This window comes from Taudactylus pleione, unplaced genomic scaffold (genome assembly GCF_031769625.1).
Source record: "Taudactylus pleione unplaced genomic scaffold, aTauple2 ptg000967l, whole genome shotgun sequence".
NCBI lineage: Eukaryota > Metazoa > Chordata > Amphibia > Anura > Myobatrachidae > Taudactylus > Taudactylus pleione.
Genome location: NW_028285368.1, coordinates 2,400,346 through 2,421,391, shown reverse-complemented (window position 1 = coordinate 2,421,391; position 21,046 = coordinate 2,400,346). Strand labels below are relative to the sequence as shown.

Genomic DNA, 21,046 nt, shown 5'->3' with positions numbered 1-21,046 from the left:
TGGGGCTGGTTAGTGAAGAAATAGTGAAAAATCACTGGCCCATGCCATTTTTTCTCCTTATATTTAATTACCAGCCTAGGCTTGAAAGCCAAGGGCTGGGTTTCAATTCGAAGGGGGATTAATTTTTGACTCTTCTTTGCACAATACAGGTATGCATAGATCCCTAGGGATCTGTGACATGTTTGGAAACCTTTCAGATTTAGGTCATTTAATTGGGCGGACTTGTGGCAGTTTTGCGGCAAGTTCTAAGCCTGCTGCGCAGTAAATCTGGGGTTTCTATTCTTCTAATGGAAAAAACATCAATGGTCATTCAATATTCTATTCCAAGTGTGATTTCCTGCTGGGATTTTAAAACCACTTTTTAGTAATTTACCAGTCCTCCCAGGTAATTTAGGAAATGTCCCCAATGCATACTGCCAAAGGCATTGGGTGTGCACTGAAGCGCCTGGATGATTTGCCCAGCAGAATTGCCTACCCATTGATAATGAGGACACCTCCCCACCAAGAAGTGTTATGAGGTGTACATTAAGGCATACAAATTCCAGTGGTGCAGTTTGAAAATGTCATATAAAAGTTAAACCTACTGTGACCTAGTACGGGTTGGGTGAAATACTGGTGGCTCAATAGCCGCCTGTTGAAATCACGACTCTGGAAGCCCGATTACTGAGGATCTTGACAGGGGCATGTAAGTACCCTTAGCCTCCCCTCTCACTCCCCTAACCCTCTCACTCCCCTAACCCTCCCATAGTGGTGTCTAACCCTAACCTCCCTGCGGGGGTTCCTTACCCTGACCTCCCCTTGGTGGTGCCTAAACCTAACCCCCCCTACCCGCATCCTAAACCTATCCCTCCTGGGTGGGTTCCTAACCTCCCCCTGGTGGTGCCTAACCCCTATCCCTCCCTCCCCACAGCCTAACCCTCCCTAGGGGAGTTCCTAACCCTAAGTCCCCCCTGGGGTTGCCTAAACCTAACCCTCCCCCCCTGCACCTCCCATAGTGGTGTCTAACCCTAACCTCCCCTTGGTGGTGCCTAAACCTAACCCCCCCTACCCGCACCCTACACCTAACCTTCCCGGGGGGGTGCCTAACCCTAACCTCCCCCTGGTGGTGCCTAACCCACCAACCCACCCTCCCTACAGCCTAACCCTCCCTGGGGGGGTGCCTGACCCTAAGTCTGCCTAAACCTAACCCTCCCCCCTGCAGCTAACAGCTAACACTGCCCAGCTTACCTTTGATCGGGATGCCATCTGTCGGGATTCCAGCGTCGGTATGTAGAATTGCGTTGGGATTTAGACGCATATCTTTAGTCCCGAGTTGGGATTCCGATGCTGGGATTTCAATAGATTGCGGGTCAGCCATTTGTATTCTAACTACATCCCCCAAGTACTAACCCTTTAAAGAAAATACATTTTTTGGTTTTTCATTTAGTGAGTTAATTATGAGATTGCCTTTACATGTAACAATTACAGGTACAGTAAAATGTCATTACACTCTTTAGAATGCACCAAGAAATGTCTTTCTCTTCCTAATTACAACATGGTGTTGCAAAACAAGTCTCATTGCCTGCTCTGGAAAAATTGTGGCAAAATAGTCCTTTTGGACTACAAATGGCAAGAAATGCTCTCCCATCCCCTTAATCTATGTACAATAATCCTTGCTCCTGCAGATTACTAGAAATACACCCAATGCCCCCTAACCGATTCTCTCTGATTACGCAAACTTCCTCTCAAATGTCGGCATCTTGTGCCACAAATCCAATAACTAAAGGGATCTCAGGATAGTGATATTACATGAAAATGAATGAAAATAAATTAATATATATTTCAATAAAGCATGCTTTTCAATTTGTGCTTTCAGTTCCACAGTTTCACGCAGACACATTTCTATAAAATATATATATATCCCGACACTGACATCACGACATGGGACTAAAGATAGGCGTCAAAATCCCAACGCCTATCATTAGCCCCACTACAAAATCCCGACACCCGGCATACCGAACGAAGGTAAGCCAGGTGTTTTAGTGTTTAGCCATGGGGGGGATGGTTAGGTTTAGGGACCCCCGGGGGAAACTTAGGGTAAGGCACCCCCCGGGAGGGTTAGGGTAGGGAAAGGGGGGGTTAGGGTTAGGCACCACTGGGGGGTTGCTCCCCCATGGAGGGTTAGGTTTAGGGTGCAGGGAGGGGGTGTTAGGTTTAGGCACTAACAGGGGAAGGTTAGGGTTAGGCACTAGGGGAGAGGTTAGGCATCACTAAGGGAAGGTTAGGGTTAGGGTTGGGAGAGGAGAGAGTTAGGGTACTTACCTCCTGCAGTCGGGATATTGATCCGTCAGGCTGCCGCTGTCGATATTTGATCCGGCGGAACCATTACATACCGATTCCGTCCGGCCTAGTGGTAAGCTCCAGGCCAGTATCGTCAGCAATATATTTCATTTTAAATTGCATTCAAAAGTTTTTTTTATTGTTGTAATCAGCGGAAATAAATCTACTATGTTCCACATTTTGATGAATCAACTTTAAAGTATAAGATCCCTCATCGTTATATGTCTCCTGGACAATTGCCATTAAGGGCAGTATGAGCATTTATTACTAGGGGAGTGTAAAGCCCTTTATGTGTCCCCTTTATGTGACCAGTGGCGGCCTCTTAGGTGGGGTTGCAGCGCAGTCCAAAATTCAAATAGGGGAGCCACACCAACCGTCACCCGAAATACTGCCAAACATAGTCGGCCAGGACTCACTGGCAGTTGGTGTGGCTCCCCTATTTGAATTTTGGACTGTGCTGCACACCCACCTCTGGAGCTGCCACTGCTTATGACCACTTCAATGCTTGGATGTATGTACACGATTTACGCCATTAACAGTATATACCTAGCTTAGCCCACTTTAAGTATTTCTGTGTCTGTATCATTGTTAAAATATTCACTACTTATTTTACGTTTGTGTTTTTCATTTTGATCACAAAAGGCACGTTACAATGATACATACTGTATGTTATCTATGAATTATATATTATTTGCTAATCTTATTAGTATACTGCCTTATATTCCATTTAAGATATATATATTATGAGGTGATGGTACAATCTACTATTAATGCAATAGCTTCGTACCACTGGGCAGCTTCACAGTGTATTACTAATATTAAGCAGGGATGCTGTTTATATCAATTAGCTCTGCTTCTGAAACTGACCACACAAACGGTTTTGTTTGACTGCTAATTTGTCTTATGTCTGTGACTACAGCAAACTCCTTTATTCCCTTCAAGAGAGAGAGCGAGCAGAAAGGAATCCTTCTATATTTACTCTCAGTAGACTATTAAGCAACACAGGCTATTAATTTGGCTTCTGAGTCTTCACTAAAGCCCATAAAGGCACACAGTTGTCAAATGGAGTTCATTTTAATTTCCTTTCAATCACAGTAAATTATTCAGGTGATAAATCAGCTGGGGCAGCTCCTGGCTGTAATAGAAACCCTAATTCCTGGCTAATTATCCAGCCCCTTGCTGCCAACAGATCAATACACTACAAAATAGAAAGGGCCGTGGGTTTGCAGCAGAATAGACAAAGACAGAAAGACAGCTGGGAAAATTGTGTCATCAACATGACCTTTCACGAAGTTCAAAGGTCGACAGAGGTTAAACAGCACAGATTTTTTTAAGGAATGTGCCAACATTAAGATGCTAGTTTGTGAAGAGTGGTAGTAGCACGGTATAGTTCAGGATGGTCTTGGAACGCATTGTCATTTGCTCATCATGCATGTGTCTAAATGGTTTGCCTATAGGGATTAAGTAATTTTTTTCTAACATAGACCAGGGTTGTTCATTCATCATGTCAGTCCTGCCCTTGACCTCAGTCCTTCGAAAGAGGTTACTGGAGGTTTGTAGTGTGTGGCACATGCAGCATCTGTACTGACACAAGAATTTCCATACTAATTATTTTTTAGTCCTAAACTTGCTGCCGAAATAAAATAAGGAAAAATCCCTGTACATTTGAATGCTTGATAAAGATAAATAGTTAAAACATGAAATTATTATTTTTTTTTCTACTGCTGAAAAAGGCCATTATGTAGCAGAAAATAATGATTTTATTTCCATTATGGATGCAATATAAAGAGGGATCTCCACTTTACATCATATACTCCTCCAGACCCTCCAAGATAACCCCTTCCATTACGTAAAAAAATGCTCTACTCCTGGACTTCCCACCTAATTGATGATTGCAGTCACCTGTGGTGAAACACCTGTCTCATCAATTATCTAGTTCAGCACAGGTGACTGCAATCATAAATTAGGAGGGAAGTCCAGGAGCAGAGCATTTTGTACCTGTTGGAAGGGATCATGTTGGAGAAGCTACTCCTCAATTTCTGCTTATGTTTACAACATAACCCTCTAAATGTTAAAGACGTACACCTTTTTACTTAAATCTTTGTTATATGTACAAACATAAACATATAACCTCTAACGTTTGCAAATGGTTAATAAATACATTTATTCCAAGGTAAATTTAGCAGGCTAAAATCTGTCTGATGTACCATTGTGGTTATATGTACAACATATTATGAGACCCTTACCTAGATAAAACAGGCAATATTTAAATCTCTTTTTTTATGTGGAAATACATAAGAAATGCAATGTAGGAAAAGTCACTTGTTTTGACACCTCATTTGTAATCCCAGATCTCTCTCCATGTCATGAGATGGGCCGTTTCACCAGCTAATGTGCTGTAGACCCTCTAATGGCTTTCAAATGTTATTGACAGTAGGTCAAATGAATTGGGGCTGAATTTGACCTGCAAGAGTTTCAGGCCTCTACAGTGATCCACTCTTAAATGATCCATGACTTTAATATGTCCACTAGGTATGCTAGCAAATCGCTAGAAGCTGAAATTGCACCATGCAAGATGTTCAACGCAGACATAGTAATATATGTATATTGTTTAGCTGAAGGGATTATTTGATTTGTTAAGCTTTATTCGGAACAGCATCCCATTTCACTAGATACTGCAGATGAAATATTAATGGAGTGTGGTTTAGGCATTTTATTTTGTGGTCCTCTGCATTTGGAAGAAAATTAATAGACAGCGAAGCAATAGTAAACAATTAAATAACTTGTATTTGAAAACACAGGAACAGGGACCTTGAAAATGCTGGAATAGGAATATTGACATGCCACCTGCAGTTTTTTAAGCTATATAGAAAATAAGATAGATAAATCTATAACAAAACTAACAGGCCTGTTGACTTGCTTAATGAACTGCATTCTTAATGCAGAACTTGTTAATTTTAAGTGATAGTGCCTCATTCCCTATGTCAGTCACATTATACGTTCCAAGTGGCAAATATTGATTTGTAATTTTTTTTTTTATGTTGATATAAGTATCACAAATACAGTAAATATCTATATACAACTATGATCTATCTATCTATCTATCTATCTATCTATCTATCTATCTATCTATCTATCTATTATACATTACATTTACAGAAAAGCAGAAAAGAACATACAGTAACTCGCTTAGAATAAATATTGTAATATTCATAGGAATAACATGTCCAACATAGATATAAGAAGAAAATGACAGTGAATGTCACACAGTTCAGTCAAATGTATAACTGCAATTCTCCTTTTGAGCTATTTACTGTATGTTGGCAATCTACATAATTTCTACATATGTTTTTGGTTTGTCTGAGACATTATAATGGCCCCTTTGAGAGCGTAATAATGTCTATGAGCCATGCGCTGTAATCATTTCTTTTAGTTAAGTATTCCATACTAATACCTTCATGAGAACATATATGGCAGCAATCTTTACCAAATACATATAAATCTTCAACTGTATATTTTAAGACAGATGTACCAGTTCTAAAATATAAAATATGTCACCAGTTTATAAAAGGACTTTATATATTTTTACTACACAGTAGCTTGTTCTTGATGCACTTGTTTGTCTGGAAAGGAGCATTTAATATAGAGTCTTCTCCTGATAAGCCACCATGGCTTCTGAATGGAACTTCAAGATTCTGTGATACTCTCTCCTGGGCTGCTTAGCTCTGTACCTCACAGATCATCACCTTTAAGGTTTGAAATGACCCAGGAGAGAGTATAGTGAATAGTGGATGTTCAAATAACCATGTTTTTATTTGCACAAGGATTTATTATCATTTATTTCTAAGACGCCACAAAAAAACAGCATAATACTGTGCATAAGTCATCATAGAATATGCAGGAGGTAAATAAATGGATGTCCTGGTAGACGTGGTGGGAGCAGGCAAGAAGAGAAGAGGAAGGAGGGCCCTTTGAAATAAATCCATAGAGAATCTGGTAATAGGTTCTCTGTAAATGTAAATGTGTATGTTTTCTCCCAGAACGAGCACTCACTTATCAACTATTTCACTTTCTATCTAAAATCAACATAACTTTATGTTTCTGCTAAAAAGTCCATGGAGGCAGTGTATCAGCATAGGACCTTCACCATGCTGCTCTCTCACACCAGCACAGCTCTATTACATATAGGATGTGGGAAGCAGTGTATGAAGATCCTGAACTGATGTAGCACTCACACAAGGTTGGTGAGAAGAGTCAGATCCATCCTGTAATGTAGTTTGATAAAGGTACTTTACATTTAGTTACTTATGAAATGTTGCTGCAGCTAAGTCTCTGTGTTAACTATATCTGCATTGTGAAGACCCATAAGTGACCATTTTTGGGCAAATGTGTTGTTCTTTACCTTTGTGGTAAATGAACATGTGGGGCACTAGGGTATTATATTATTCATTGGTTCTGCTATATATATGGGAGTGTGTGTCAGAGTGTTGGAAGAGTTTTCTAAGATGGTTATCAATAGAAGTTTTTTTACAATCCCTCACCCTCTTAGTATTTGTCATACCTGGCTGTCTTCATGATAACTCAATGCTTAGGAAATATTTAGGAATGTTAATAGATATAAAGTATAAGCTTTGTGTTAGTATATCCACATTTCATACTGTACTATGCAGAAAGATACAATTATTGACAAAATTTGTCATATCTCCATTCTCTTTATTGTCAATATCACAACACCGCATGCACATGATTTTCTACCTTAATGTTGAATGGAGAATTATAAGAGGAACATCAGTCACTGTGTTCAGATATAGTAGATTTGATTTTCAATTATAAAAGCACATAGTAAATGTAGTAATTAAATGTTTAAGTTTAGGCTTTTTTGCATAAATATACAAGAACAAGATCAGAACACGATCACAGTGGGGGTGATCTGGTTCTGAACATTACCTTATGGTTTCAGCAGGTCCGTTGGCTCCCACGTTTGGAACAGGTTGAGTTTTCTGGCGGTTCCGCAGCTCAGTGGCGCGATTTTCGACTTTCTCTTCATCATGAGCCCCACAGCCGAACCTCGGTAAGTCCACGTGCTTTTACAAGCGAGCTGGGAGGGCACTTGCTTTCCAAATGATCCTTTTATTCTGAGGATTTTGTTGTTGCTGTTCATCAGCATTTAGATTGTAAAGGAATGGACATTTACAAGTATAGGATGTCTATAGAATTTTTGTTGGAAGTCCAACAGATTAAATTGCTATTATTTTTTGCTTCTTTTTGTTTCTAAAGAGACTAGAACAAGATTTATATGTGTCTACTTACAGTTAATATTTATGCGTACTACAGTAACATGCTTCTGAAAAGGTTGCTGTCCATGGTACTGAAAAGAATTCACATGAAAAGACCATTCAACCATTTAAGTATTTAACATGCATTTCCAATAGTTGCATGCTGTAGAACTGTGTTCTGTAATGAAGAATAGCATGGATAATATGCCACACAGCAACTAAAAACTAAAAAATAAATTATATAAAACTGAAATTAATCCAGTCATGAGTCAAAATATTGAAGACAGAATTATATTTAGATAACGCAGTCTTCATGCCACAATGTTATTTTTGGATTGTGTCAGTGTCAAAACTATGATCCTTTGGTTAGCTACAGGGAATAGCATCTATTTTGAATTATGTTTTAGTCACTGTAATTAGCAGATTGATGATTTGATTACCTAGCACTATTTAACTTTGTACAGATATAGTTTACAAGATGCACTAAGGAATCTATGTATTAAGTCATAAATCAAATGATACCACACACATTCATGATAACAGCAAATGTAAGTGCGTACTAGAGACTGCAGGGGGCACAAATCCTACAATACCTGAGGTATGAGAGAAGTTACAAATGTAAAAAATAACTTGCCACTATAATATGCCAAAGCCTAACTGCTATCCTATAGCTCCAGGGTGTCACTAAAGGTGTACCTGCTGAAAAGTGGTATATTATACAATTTATTGTTGTACAACTGTACAGAGGATTCATGTAATCTTAGACTCAGTACTTTTTCAAGTAGATTTGCAGCCATACTTATACATCCAAAAGTGTATTTATATATATATATATATATATATATATATATATATGGTCAAATATTCTCCAACACTGTTTCTTCTATTAGTTAATGTTTATCCTGCTATATGATTTTCTAAATAGCTACACTTAGCATTTTGTCAAGAATAATGCTGCAGTGGTTAGTACTCTCAGACTATTGTTGCTACAGTTTTACCCCTTATTTAACCAATATTGTCCGGCTAATTGGCCTAATTCTTATTATTTCTCTATGCGTATGACACATGAGAATATCTGCTCTAGCTAACAAAATGTTTTGGTTACAACATGCGTTACTCAAGTATCTGTAACTCATCAAGAGAAAACCGCTATTCCCATGTCCTCTATTAAAATGAACATTTGTTTAGAGCTTAAGGCCCTTAGCTAATGCTAGTATTAGGAGGCATTTTTGACAGACTACAGGACAGAGAGGGATCTTTTTAGATCCCTTCACTGTGTCTTCCTTCAACTCCTCCTATGTCCTGCCTCCCCAATTCTCTCTAGTTGCACAAAAACAGAGCAGACATTGCATTCAAAGACAGAAAAGCCACTGGACATCCACACATGCCACCATCATAGCACAATATTACTTTATTTTTAGTCAAGTTGATAATAAAAATAAATGCCACCCATTCAGACATCTTTAACAGAAAATTATGTACAAAATGATTGACAGAAAAGAGACAATATAAATGTATGATAACCATTTCATAACTTCAGCTATAGCTTTTTTCAAGTTACATGAGGATCATTTTCTTTCTCTCTATTTTGTCTGCCAACATCTAGTAGAAGGTTGTTATTTGCAAGTGTTCCTGGACTTCTCCTGTTTATGCACATACTGAAATGGAATCACTGAGGATGTGAAGTCTTTTACATTTATGATGGCTAAATGTGACAGACTTTGAACAGCATTGGCCTTCTTATTAATAAATAATTCTAGTGACTATATTATCACAGCTTATGAGATATACTTGTGTCTTGCTCCAGTTCTCAGGGATCTGTAATACTACATGATTTGTAGATCTCCTCACAGAATCACAAGTGAAATGAATATAGCACATGTAGATGGATTAAATCAGTCAGAAAATATTTCACTTGTACTCCTGTTAGGAGATCTGGAAAATGTGTATTGTTAGTACTCCCTAACATCACAATGATATTCACTAACTTTTAGCACCAGCTCAAACCCTGATTGCACCCTAAGGGGAGCCTCCCCACACTCAGAAGAAGCACCCCTACCACTACCTGCTTTTTACCTTGACAGATGGGGAAAGGGGGGGGCATTGACTCTTCAGTCTGGGTGTGTGGTTCTTGTCTGTACTGTAATAGCCTAGCACCATACTCCCAGAGTAGCTAAGACATGTGGAAGCAGCATCTTCATGTTAGTGGCCGTGAAGGAGCATCACTCATTCAGAGTAACTCTTAAAATTGTCTCTGCCTCTGTTTTATCATTTGTGCTAATGACTTGCTCTTTCAGCCTATTTTGTATAATACAATATTTAGTTCAATGGCTTTTTGGAGCAAATTAAATCAGCATCATGTTTTAGTTGAACGGCATTAAATGGCAAATGTTGTTTAGGGAAGGAGGAGTTAAGGTAATCTGAGATCCTATGATGAAATCACCCCCCTACATGAAACAGCAGTACTCTGTACTTCATGCAACCTGCTGTGACACACTGCGATGACTGAGAACAGAACGTTGTCCAGGCCAGGTGTGATTATATGGTTGCTGGAAGATGCGTCTTGTGAACAGCTCTCATGTGTCAGGTTCAGCATGGAGCTCCCTTTTACTCTTTGTGATGCTTAGTGCAGAAGAGTGATACAACCTGCTCAGTGGAAGGCATGCTGCTTTACATTTCTACAGGAATTATTCTAAACGTCACATATTTGCTTTGCGCCCCCATTGTCTTGATTGGATGAATTATATGGACAGATCAGCAAAATAAACAGAAAAAGACAATTACTGTAAATTACAGAATAACATAAGGAATTTCTCTACTGCCATCTAGCTTTACCTATAGGCCTACATATAGACTTCTATCTATAGGTCACATTCTTACATAAGGTCGCTATAGTGTATATACAGTTTTTAGGGGTCTATTTACTAAACAGTGTTAGGATACAGAGTGAAAAGTGATTAGAAAGTGATAAGGTGCCAGCCAATCAGCTCCCATCATTTTTCAAACACAGCCTGTGAGATGACAGTTGGGAGCTGATTGGCTGGTACCTTATCACTTTATTATCAATTTTTACTCTGTCTCCTAACACTGCTTAGTAAATAGACCCCACAGTCTCCTACAGTCCTGTTTTAGAGTAATGGGTAGAAAAGCTACACTGTAAATTGAGGCATAGCAAATTTCCCATTTGTATTCTCCCTGACTGAATTTACATATGACAGGAGATGCCACAAAATACTTTACACAAGCAAATGCCACATTGCAATGTAATGAAATGCTCACCAGTTCATTCGTGCTCTTTATTTTTATTCTTTATATCATTCCCTTGCATCATAGAAGCCAATTTAAAACACAAATGCAAATATTTTCCATCTTACATTCACACAGCATTGTGCTCGCGCGACAGTCTTTTCATTGTATATGTGTGTGCTTGTAAGAGATTTACTGCCTAGTGGCATGCCACATGTCTTAAAAATTACACTGCCCATTTTCTCGTGAAATAATTTCAACAAAGAGTGGCTCCTATTACAGCCGGAGATGTGGGGACGTCATGATTTATTATTATTTATGGAGCCCGGGCCTTGTTTATGCACGATGGGTTAGGTGCACGGGATAGCAATGCCATTATGCAAATGACATTGAATGTCCTTTCTGAGCCTAAATAATTTTTGTGTTGGACGATTAAACCTCATCTGTTATTGATATGGGCTGCAGTCGGGCTATTAAAGAGTCCCAAAAGTACTTACTCCCAGTAATGGGAAAATTGAGAAGAAGAGTCTAAACAATTGCCTCTAGTGTGCTGTGATTGTCTGGTAGGAGTAGAACATAATAAACCCCCTGAATAGAAATTGTGTTTACTACTTAGGGATAAATAAAGAGGGGAGAAAATGCAATAAATTACACTTTGTGATTTGAATCGGCACAGCAGAGCATTTGCGTTCTTTTCAATTTATTTATATATTTTATTTATTTGCTTTTTTAAGTAAATAACAAGTAGCTGGGAATGATTCCCATCCAGTGTGTAATGGATTAGACAAGCAAGGGAAAGGTGGGCGGGAGGGCTGCTAGTTAAGTAGAAAGAAGAACCAATATTCTCAGTGAACAAGGGAGCTAACGTCACCACTCTCCCTTCGCTCGCTCTCTCCTGTTTCTGACACAGCTGTGCAGTAACATTTTGATCAGTGTTGATAGCTTATGAATTCCAAAATTGACAAAATTTACAGAAAAATGAGGATAATCCATCTTCCTTAGCGGCCTGTCAGGAGCTGGCTATACTTCATAATCCTCAATTACAGATGCTATTTTCAGACATTTACATGCAGATATTAAACACAAATGAGAAACAAAGGGAGGATGGAAAAACAGCTATTTATATGTATAATGATACAAGAACAGAGAAAAATAACATGTAATGGTATTTAGATATACAGGCCTATAACAATGTATTTTACTTTGAAATCCCTTTGTAAATACTTTTTTAGTAATGAAATCTCTTTTTATTAGCTGATGTTTAGGTTCTGATAATAATCTGAGGTTGCTTTGACTAGCAGATCTGCAATAATAGATCCCTTTGTGAATATGTTGGCTGTGTTTTCAGCACATTGTGCCAAAAGTATTTTTATTTGTAGGAGAAATAGTAAAGTCAGGTTCTCACACCTCATAGTGTAAAAAAGAGATTAACCATTGTTATAAGCTATTTGGCATGTCATTATTAATAAACAGCAGTTATCACACTCTAGCAAAGTCATCCTTTATAGATTGTCCTGATTCACTCTGTTCTGCTGAGTCTGCCATCAACCAATTGTAGAAAACAAGCTTATGAGATGCTCATCTGGACTGCATAATACAGATCCAGCAATACTGCTGTCAACTAGCACAATTTTGGCCATAATGAATTGCTCTCTGTGAAACCTAAGATAAATGGTATCATATTTGTGACTATAAATATAATCAATATTTTGCAAAGCTTCTTACAGTATCTTAAATTATAAGACAGAAACTGAGTAGCAGCCTTGATTGCCAGACCACCTGTGAGAGGCTGATAAAGGGTGTGTCAGTCTTTGTAATCAGTCTCTTACTGCCTGGGGAACAGGTCAGAGGCCTATTGCCACTGTAAGGGTTGGGTACAGGATGCTGGTGCTCAGGATGCCGGTGCTCGGGATCCCGGCGGTCAGAATCCCGATGCCAGCATCCCAACAGGATTAGGATACTGACACCTGTCGGTTGGTATCCTAAACCTCCCCCTCTCCCTACCCCTAACCCTCCCTTCCTGGTGCTTAAACCTAACCTACCCCAACCTTGCACCCTAACCCTAACCCTCCCCCTTAGTGCCTAACCCTAACCTCCCCAGTGCCTAATCCTAACCCCTAACCCTCCCCTAACCCTGCTATTTACCTTCAGGGTGACAGCGCTTGGCCGTTGGGATGCTGGCACTGGGAATCTGACAGTTGTCAGGATTCCAGTGCTGAAATTTTGAGTGCCGGATCCCCTTTCATCTGTATTGTGACCGCATCCCCACTGTAATACTGAATGTAAGTACTTTGCTAAAGATTTCAGTTTTGTGAGAGGGAGATTGGTCCTTCCTCTCTTTCAGTGGGACTGAAAGTTTAAATGGGATGTACACCCCAACGTGGCTCTGGGCACACTTAGACAGCACTGGTCACAGTATATATATTTCTTAGTATCATTTCTTCCAACCCTCTCCATTTCAGAGAATTTAAGTGCTGTTCTGAAGACTTCTGTTTTGTAAGAGGGATGTTAGGTCTCTCCACTCTGAGAGAGGGAATAATTTTGTGTAGTTAGAGCCGGACAGGCCAGGATTTACTTTTATGTTTTGTTTATTTTTGTGTTGCTAATAAAACTAGCTACGGATACTTGTACCAAGGCCCTAGACTGCTGTACTCCTTTTTGACTACTGCATGACAAGTGCAACCATTTACCTGAGGAAACAGCACCCTTACCCTGGTTGTTATTGAGCATGTTTCTCAGATGCAGGAAATAATAGCTACAGTGGTGCTATTAGAGAGAGAAATAGTGCTTATTTTTGTTCCCACAGAAGAAAGTACATTTTTGTCTAAGTGGCAAGGACCATTTGAAATCATAGCAAAAAGTTGGTGGGGTTAATTATATTGTGTACCAGCCTGGGAAAATAAAGCCAGAATAGATCTACGATGTAAATCTTATACCTAAATCTTAAACTTAGAAAGATAATAGCTCTGTCAGCCACCCCAATCCCACTGGTAACCGTAGTACAAAGCCAAAACCCTCTCAACTGCATGAGGAAATAATGATTTATTTTCTGACATACCTGGTAAAGCAACAGTCATTAAACATCTTATAATCACTGAACCAAGGGTTATGGTTAACCTAAAGTCCTATAAAATACCAGTAACCCAATGGGAATCAGTGTCTAATTAAATTGAAACATTTTGGAATTAGATATTTGAAGAGTCACATATTGAGTGGTCAAATCCCATTGTACTTATCTAAAATCTGAAGGGAGCCTATGCTTCTGCAATGATTTCCATAGATTAAGTAGTGTGTCTATGTTGGGTGCCTACGCAAGTTGGATGACTTGTATGGATGAACTTATTGAAAGGCTGGGAACATCATGGTACTTAACCATCAAACTTAGCCAAAGGGTAATGGCAAGTGCCATTGACTGACAAGGCAAAAGAAAAGACAGCTTTTTCTGCACAGAGAGTCTGTTCCAATATAAGATGTTGCCATTTGGGTTGCATGGGGCACCAAGAGGGGGGGGGGGGTACTAATTACTTGGGTCTGGGCTTGCGGGAGGGGCCAGGTCTGATGCCATCCCCTCTTCCTCTTACCTGTTAGCAGCCCAGCACATGCTGCTGTGTGCTGAGCTGCAGTGGGAGACTGCTCGCTGCTGCCATACAGAAGTACAGCAGACTCCTCTGCCTGTGGGGGGGAGCGATCACACTGATCCTGCCCCTCGCTGGATTGGCACTGGGCTGAGGGGCTCACAGTGCCCCCCTCTCCAGCATGGCAAAAAGGTTTTTGCCGCCTAAGGGGACGTGGCCATGTCTCCCACGAATAGGCCTTCCCCTGGGCCTGACCTGACTCTCTGCAGCCCTGGGGGCTCCCACCAAAATTCGGAGGATAATGGACAAAATTTTAATGTCCCCATAGACAGTACGCTTTTGCTTATTCAGACGATGTAGTCATCTATAGTCCTGATTGGCAGTCTCACCTACCCAGGGTACAAGCAGTGTTGGACTCCATCTGCGAGGCAGGATTTACAGCCATAACAAAAAAGAATTGTTTTAGGGATGGAAGGTGTGAAGTATCTTAGATATACCATAGTTAGAGGTTTGATAAAGCCCCAACTTAACGAAATTGAGGCAATACAAAATTGGAAAAATTACCCTTAAATAAGAAGCAGGTGAGAGCTTTCTTAGGAATCACAGGATATTATAGAAGATTTATACCAATTTTTACTACCATAGCTGTCCCTTTGTCTGACCTTACCAAGAGTAAACATTCAGTATTGTCAAGTGGAATCCTGAGGCAGAAAAAGATCTTCAGGCATTTAACTGACTTTAAAAATTAATTTGTAATGCAGATAGATTAATCAACTGTACAGTAGGGATAGATGCTGTGTGGTCCCAAAGCAAAAATGACGAAGAGCATCCTTTTATTTACCTAAGTATGAAATTGAATATGCATGAGATAAACTATGCTACTGTTGAAAGAGAAGCAATAGACACAGAGGTACTACCTTTTGAAGTGAAAATTTAAATTGATTACGGATCATGCTTTGTTGAAGTAGATGGCTGAGAATAAAGAAACCAATGCGAGAATAACAAGATGGTTCTTGGAATTGCAAAAGTTTTCAGTAGAGCATAGGCCGAAAAGCCAACTGGCCCAAGCAGATGCTTTGTCTCGCATTTTGTGCATATGGCCTACAGGTATTCTGCCCCACAGGTTGAAACAGGAGGGGAGATATGTGACAAAAACACTGGAAAGGTTGTCAAGAGTAGATATATATGCCCCAGGTTTTTAGCTTCTGTCTGGTAGACAGAAGCTGATTAGCAGCCATGATTGCCAGACTACCTGTGTTAGATGCTGATAAAGGCAGGGCCAGATTAACAATGGGGTGGATGGAGCTACAGCTCCAGGCCTCCACATAAAAATATACCAATCACCATGGCAGCATGATTATGACCATCTACCTAGATGGCCCCATAGTGCTCTTCTGAACACCTCTGTTTTGCCAGAGGGACGCTAGGTCTTTTCACCCTGAGAGAGGAATTATTTTGTTTATTAAGATCCACACAGGCTAGGATTAATTTTTGTGTTTTGTTTGTTTTTGTGCTCCTAATACAACTAGCTGCAGATACTTCTGCCTAGGCCCTGGACTGGTATACTACTACTTAGCTGCTGCATGAAAAGTACAACCATTTAACCTGGGATACCCTTACCTTGATCTTGTGTATATATATATATATATATATATATATATATATATATATTAGGGATGTGCAGGCTCGGATAGGTTCGAGTTTGCACGTGGAGTTCGGATTTTTCCTTCCAAAAAAATGGAACTCAGAAAGAGGCAAAACGTCATCTTGCACGGACGAACATCATCATTCCTGGACTTTTGCAAGATGACGTTTTGCCTCTTTCTGAGTTCCATTTTTTTGGAAGGAAAAATCCGAACTCCACGTGCAAACTCGAACCTATCCGAGCCTGCACATCCCTAATATATATACATGTAATTTCAAATAGACTGGCTCTCCTTTGCTGCTGAGAGTAATAGTGTCCGGTGCCCTCCTAATCACCTCTCCTGGCGAGGAAAGGACCATACAAAGCTTGATTAGGCAGCACTCTGGATGCCTTGTAATGAACACTCTGAGACCTGCTATATATCAACGTTTCAGATTTATATTTTAAAGTTCTTTCATTAGGATTACAAAAGAATGAAAGTACATTTTATCTAAAATAGTATACACCATTTGTGGCCAGATGCCAGGAGCTTGTTGCAGACGTGGCTGCACTGACGTCATAATTGAACGTGAGTAAACCCATCACCATAGAGACACATTAAAACAACTACAGAAGCCAGTATATGGCAAAATAGGGCTGTCTTTGTAAGCATTATATATACATTCTATCTATCTATCTATCTATCTATCTATCTATCAGCTTTTGGGGTGCTTCCTTTGGTGGTATACAAAAGGCATAGATCCACTTCTCTGGTTGTTTTACATACATATATACATAAAAATATATACATATAATCCAATTTAACAACTAGGGTGCAGATTTAGAGATCCAGTGGCAGTAAAAGTCCAGAATCTTCCAAATAAACATGTGATACAGAGGGCACTCGCAAATTTGCAGAAAAAAGGAAAAAACTTTGATTATTTCACCTCATCAGGCAGAAGTTTTGGTCATCAACGTTTCAGACTCCTGTTCTGTTTTTCATCAAGATCGAAATGTGACATCAGCCATAGTGAATTAATTCAAGAGTGTATCTATTCATTACGGAATGGACTCCTCTATGCATTACAGGACTCCTGTATCCATTCACCATGGTTGTTGTCATATTTTGAAAAAAGACCCAACAGGAGTACGAAACGTTGATAACCAAAACTTCTGTCTGATGAGGTGAAATAAACAATGTGTTCTTGGACTTCAGAAGTTTGGGATGTGCTGGGGACATGGGCACACACCCATTAAGACACAGCTACACCTCCATCATTGGATGACCATAGACCCTTTTATTGTGACCTAAGTACAAAAGTTGGAATGTTGAGGGCTATACATATCGCCATATGGGTCTCCCAATATTCCTCATGTCCCCTTCTTGTGGCAACCTGATTCCAAAATATTTTATTTTAAATGTTAATTTCATTTATATATTGACAGGCAGACATGTTATAGTTTTAGCGATAAAATTAACCAGACCTTTTTGCTTCCTTCTGTATATCACCATTTGAACCTGCATGGTGTTTAATACTGAAGCTGGCTTGGGAAACCTGAGGCATATGAAGGGACACCCGGGTATTAGTTTCTTATATTATTAAAAATGTTTAATTGAATTAAATTAATTTGAGATTGGCAGCAAGTATTTTAGTTGCTGTATAGTGTGTTACACCTTCCTTTGGGAGCTCAGATTTCTACTTTACAGTGCTAATTGGCAACTGACATATTCCTACTCTGTTCTCTAATATTTGTATGAAAGTGTGAAACGGCTGGCCTTTATATGTACAGTTCAGTGCAACCATGATAAAAATAGCTGGTGCTCTAATTCCAATTGCAGATTATTGATCTTCAGGGCAATAAATTGATATACTAGATGTTTTTTAGCTAAATATTATTTGAATTTTTTTTGTAATCCTGATGTTACTGTAGCTATCAGAGAGGCATTGTTATGGGACACTGTTTATACTAGTCATAAATCAAGGTGGCCCATTTTTCACATTTAAAAATAGTAAAACAGTTACATCGTTGGGCATATGGGCATCTTTTAAAGGCTGATGTTAAGAGCAGGGATGTATAAGTGTAAACCATTTTATACTTTACCCCATTCTTGCGCTGTCATCTACATGGTAAAGATGGCCCTGTGTGCTGCATCTGTTTTTCTCCGTAGAGATCGCCTGTGTGCACAGACCCTTAAAAAAATGACCAAAATATCATTAAAAAGCATTTACAATCTAAACTAAAGGCAAAAGGGGCGCACAAACAGAATTTCAAATACAAAATGCTTAATGCTTAATTTCTGTTTGCATGTCTCCTTTTATACTTATTTTGTGCAGGAATTGGTTAGAATGGAATACCCACAATACAGAGTGATAGAGATGGAAGATATAGCACTGCTTGACAAACGACATAAGAGGATGGTAGGAGCACTGAATTTCATCCAATTGCCAGCTGGCCACAATGTTCTAGGAGATGTTAGAGATGTTAGGGTTTGTCTAGAATTGGCAAAGAAACGGTAGAAATGAAATATGACCTATTAAAGATCACTTGCACTGCATAAAGACCGGTGAAAAGATACAGGTTGTGTTGGTCAGAGTATATTTAGAGTAGAGGTTGTTATTCATTTTAATATGTAGAGGGATATTGTTGTAAATATCTATATAATGTTAAAGGTAAGAAACACCTTATGACTGATCTTTCTGTCTATATAGGGTAAAAAGAACATAAGTGTTACCTGTCAGCACTTTTACTATGTACCGTTTGCTTGAGAGCTTAACACAATAACTACATACACACTTAGGGCCATATTTGGAGTCAGTCTTAAATTCAACTTGAGATTTTTCAGGCCAAATTGCGATTTTTCACACTGTGTATGCGCAATTTTTCAGAATCTGCATCTTTTTCCCCCATTAAGACTGACTTGAGACAAGGGGGCTGAGAATTCGGGTTGCAATTAGCGTGGGATAAACGGAAATGGGCGTGAATGGGACTGCAGTAAATGTGCAGTCACAACAAAACTACAGTAAGGGTGTAGTCTCAAGTTAAGACAAACATGGATGCAAAACAGTTGTAAATGCAGCCTCCTGAAGGGGTCTGACTTGCATCAGCTGAGACCATGGTATAAGTGTATAGTTGATAGTGATGACTGTGTCCTTTTGGTCACAACTGTGTAAAACACATCCATTTATTCAAATATATAAACAGCTCCAAAACATCAGTAATATCGAAGTACTTCGGAGCCACTCGCACATTTAAGATAGGTCTGACCCTACCACTAAATTGCTAACTTTCCTGCACGCAGTGAGAGCTCAAGCTGCGTATGCCATCGCAGTGGCTAATTTATGCACGCCCCTGCAACAGCTTTCAAACGCACTGGCACATCTGTGTTTCTGTGACCACCCCCCTCGTCACCACCCCCAAATGGTACTTCCTGTCAATCACTCTGCGATGGGTCTGCATACTCACCCTGATCGCAGTTAGGCATTCGTGTGCGCGTACTGCGATGCACACGCATGCGCTGTACTCAACAATCGACTGTCTGTGTACGCTTTAGCAGTTGCGATCCTTGCTGAATCAGGCCCTCTGTATGGTCTGTGAAGCCACGCATCCAGTAGCAATCCAGTATCATCTAAGCAAGGGGAGGGAGTTGCAGCTCTAGTTTTGCAGACTGACTGTGAATAAGTTGCAGAGATGCGATGTTAAAAATAAAAATCACAAATTGTAATTAAGTTTCAGACTGTCTCTGAACATGACCCCTATTCTTTATTTTAATAATTTTTTTTAATGAAATTCTAATATTTTCTTTCTACATTACAGGTTTGTATAGCCTTTATATATGTCATTGTAATGTATGATGTAAGCATCTTCTTACAATGTTTTAGTACGTAGAGATACTTAAATGATTGGGGATTTTATAGGGTTCACTCCTGTTATTAGAAGTTATTAGTAATGAAATTTGGGCATAGGGCAGTGATGGAAAAGCACAAAAACAATATAGTATAAAAATTCTTATTGTTTATGGCAATGTGTAATAAATTATATTTTTATATTTTTATCTCTACTAAAAACTAAAGTTACATTTAAAGAAATAAAATAAAAATAATATATAAAAATTATATATATATATACAGTATACATACATACATACAGTATTTATGATTTATATTTATAAAATGAAATGCTGCAACATGGAGAATGTGGTTTCCGAGTAGCCTTTCTGCACACCTGCCCCTCAGGAATCAAATTGTAGGGCAAATTTAAATGTTCTGCTTTGTTAATATAGTTTTAAAAAAGCTCTGGTATGTACTAGCCATCACTAGTGTATATACTGTAGCATTGTTTTTTGGAAAACATTATACGTTTAATTTGATATAATACATTGAAACTGTAAAAATAACTATAAATTAAATTAAAAATATATTCATTGCTTGTGGTACAATTTCCAGTCACATGTTATAACCTGGTTTTCCATACTTGGACTATGGTATATTAAGTTATTTATATAGCTGCATTTCAGCAAATTTGTTTCATAGTCTTAATAAAAAATAGCTTAGCTTTTTTAAATGAAACCAATCTTGAATATAGCTTATTTCTTCTTTTTTTATTTTTAGACAACAGAATATTCAGCCATGGCTTTAACTGGTGGTTTGGATGAAATGAAATCCAGTCTCACAAGTCCTTCTTCAGGTGATTTAGGAGGAACTGTTCCTGGACCCCAATCATACCCCATTGTTACAGGTAACTGAAATGTTTAGTTTCTTTAAATATATTTGTCACCTAGTTGTATGGTATGGGTGTAGCACATTTCTAAAGCATGACTTAATTAGTCACTGGACAATGCTTGAATGATGCCACTCATACTCAATGCCTATATTAGTTCTCAGCAAAACATCACAGTGCAGCATCTGGCTCCCAGTCACTAAGGAGGAGCCAGCAGTGCATCTTTGGGAGTGTTGGGCACGCCCCCAGGGTGATGAAACCAGGGGTGTGCCGTGAGGCAATGTCTC

At 39.1% G+C, this 21,046-nt stretch overlaps 1 protein-coding gene across 1 annotated transcript in view; it reads left to right on the top strand.

Annotated features, from left to right (window-relative positions):
- Positions 1 to 21,046, top strand: part of PAX5 (paired box 5) — a 278,680-nt gene that overhangs the window by 90,372 nt on the left and 167,262 nt on the right. Inside the window, exons 7-9 of the mRNA XM_088460115.1 lie at positions 7,280 to 7,390; positions 18,377 to 18,460; positions 20,651 to 20,777. Of these exons, the coding sequence (XP_088316241.1) occupies positions 7,280 to 7,390; positions 18,377 to 18,460; positions 20,651 to 20,777 (322 nt within the window). The remainder of the gene's footprint in view (positions 1 to 7,279; positions 7,391 to 18,376; positions 18,461 to 20,650; positions 20,778 to 21,046) is intronic.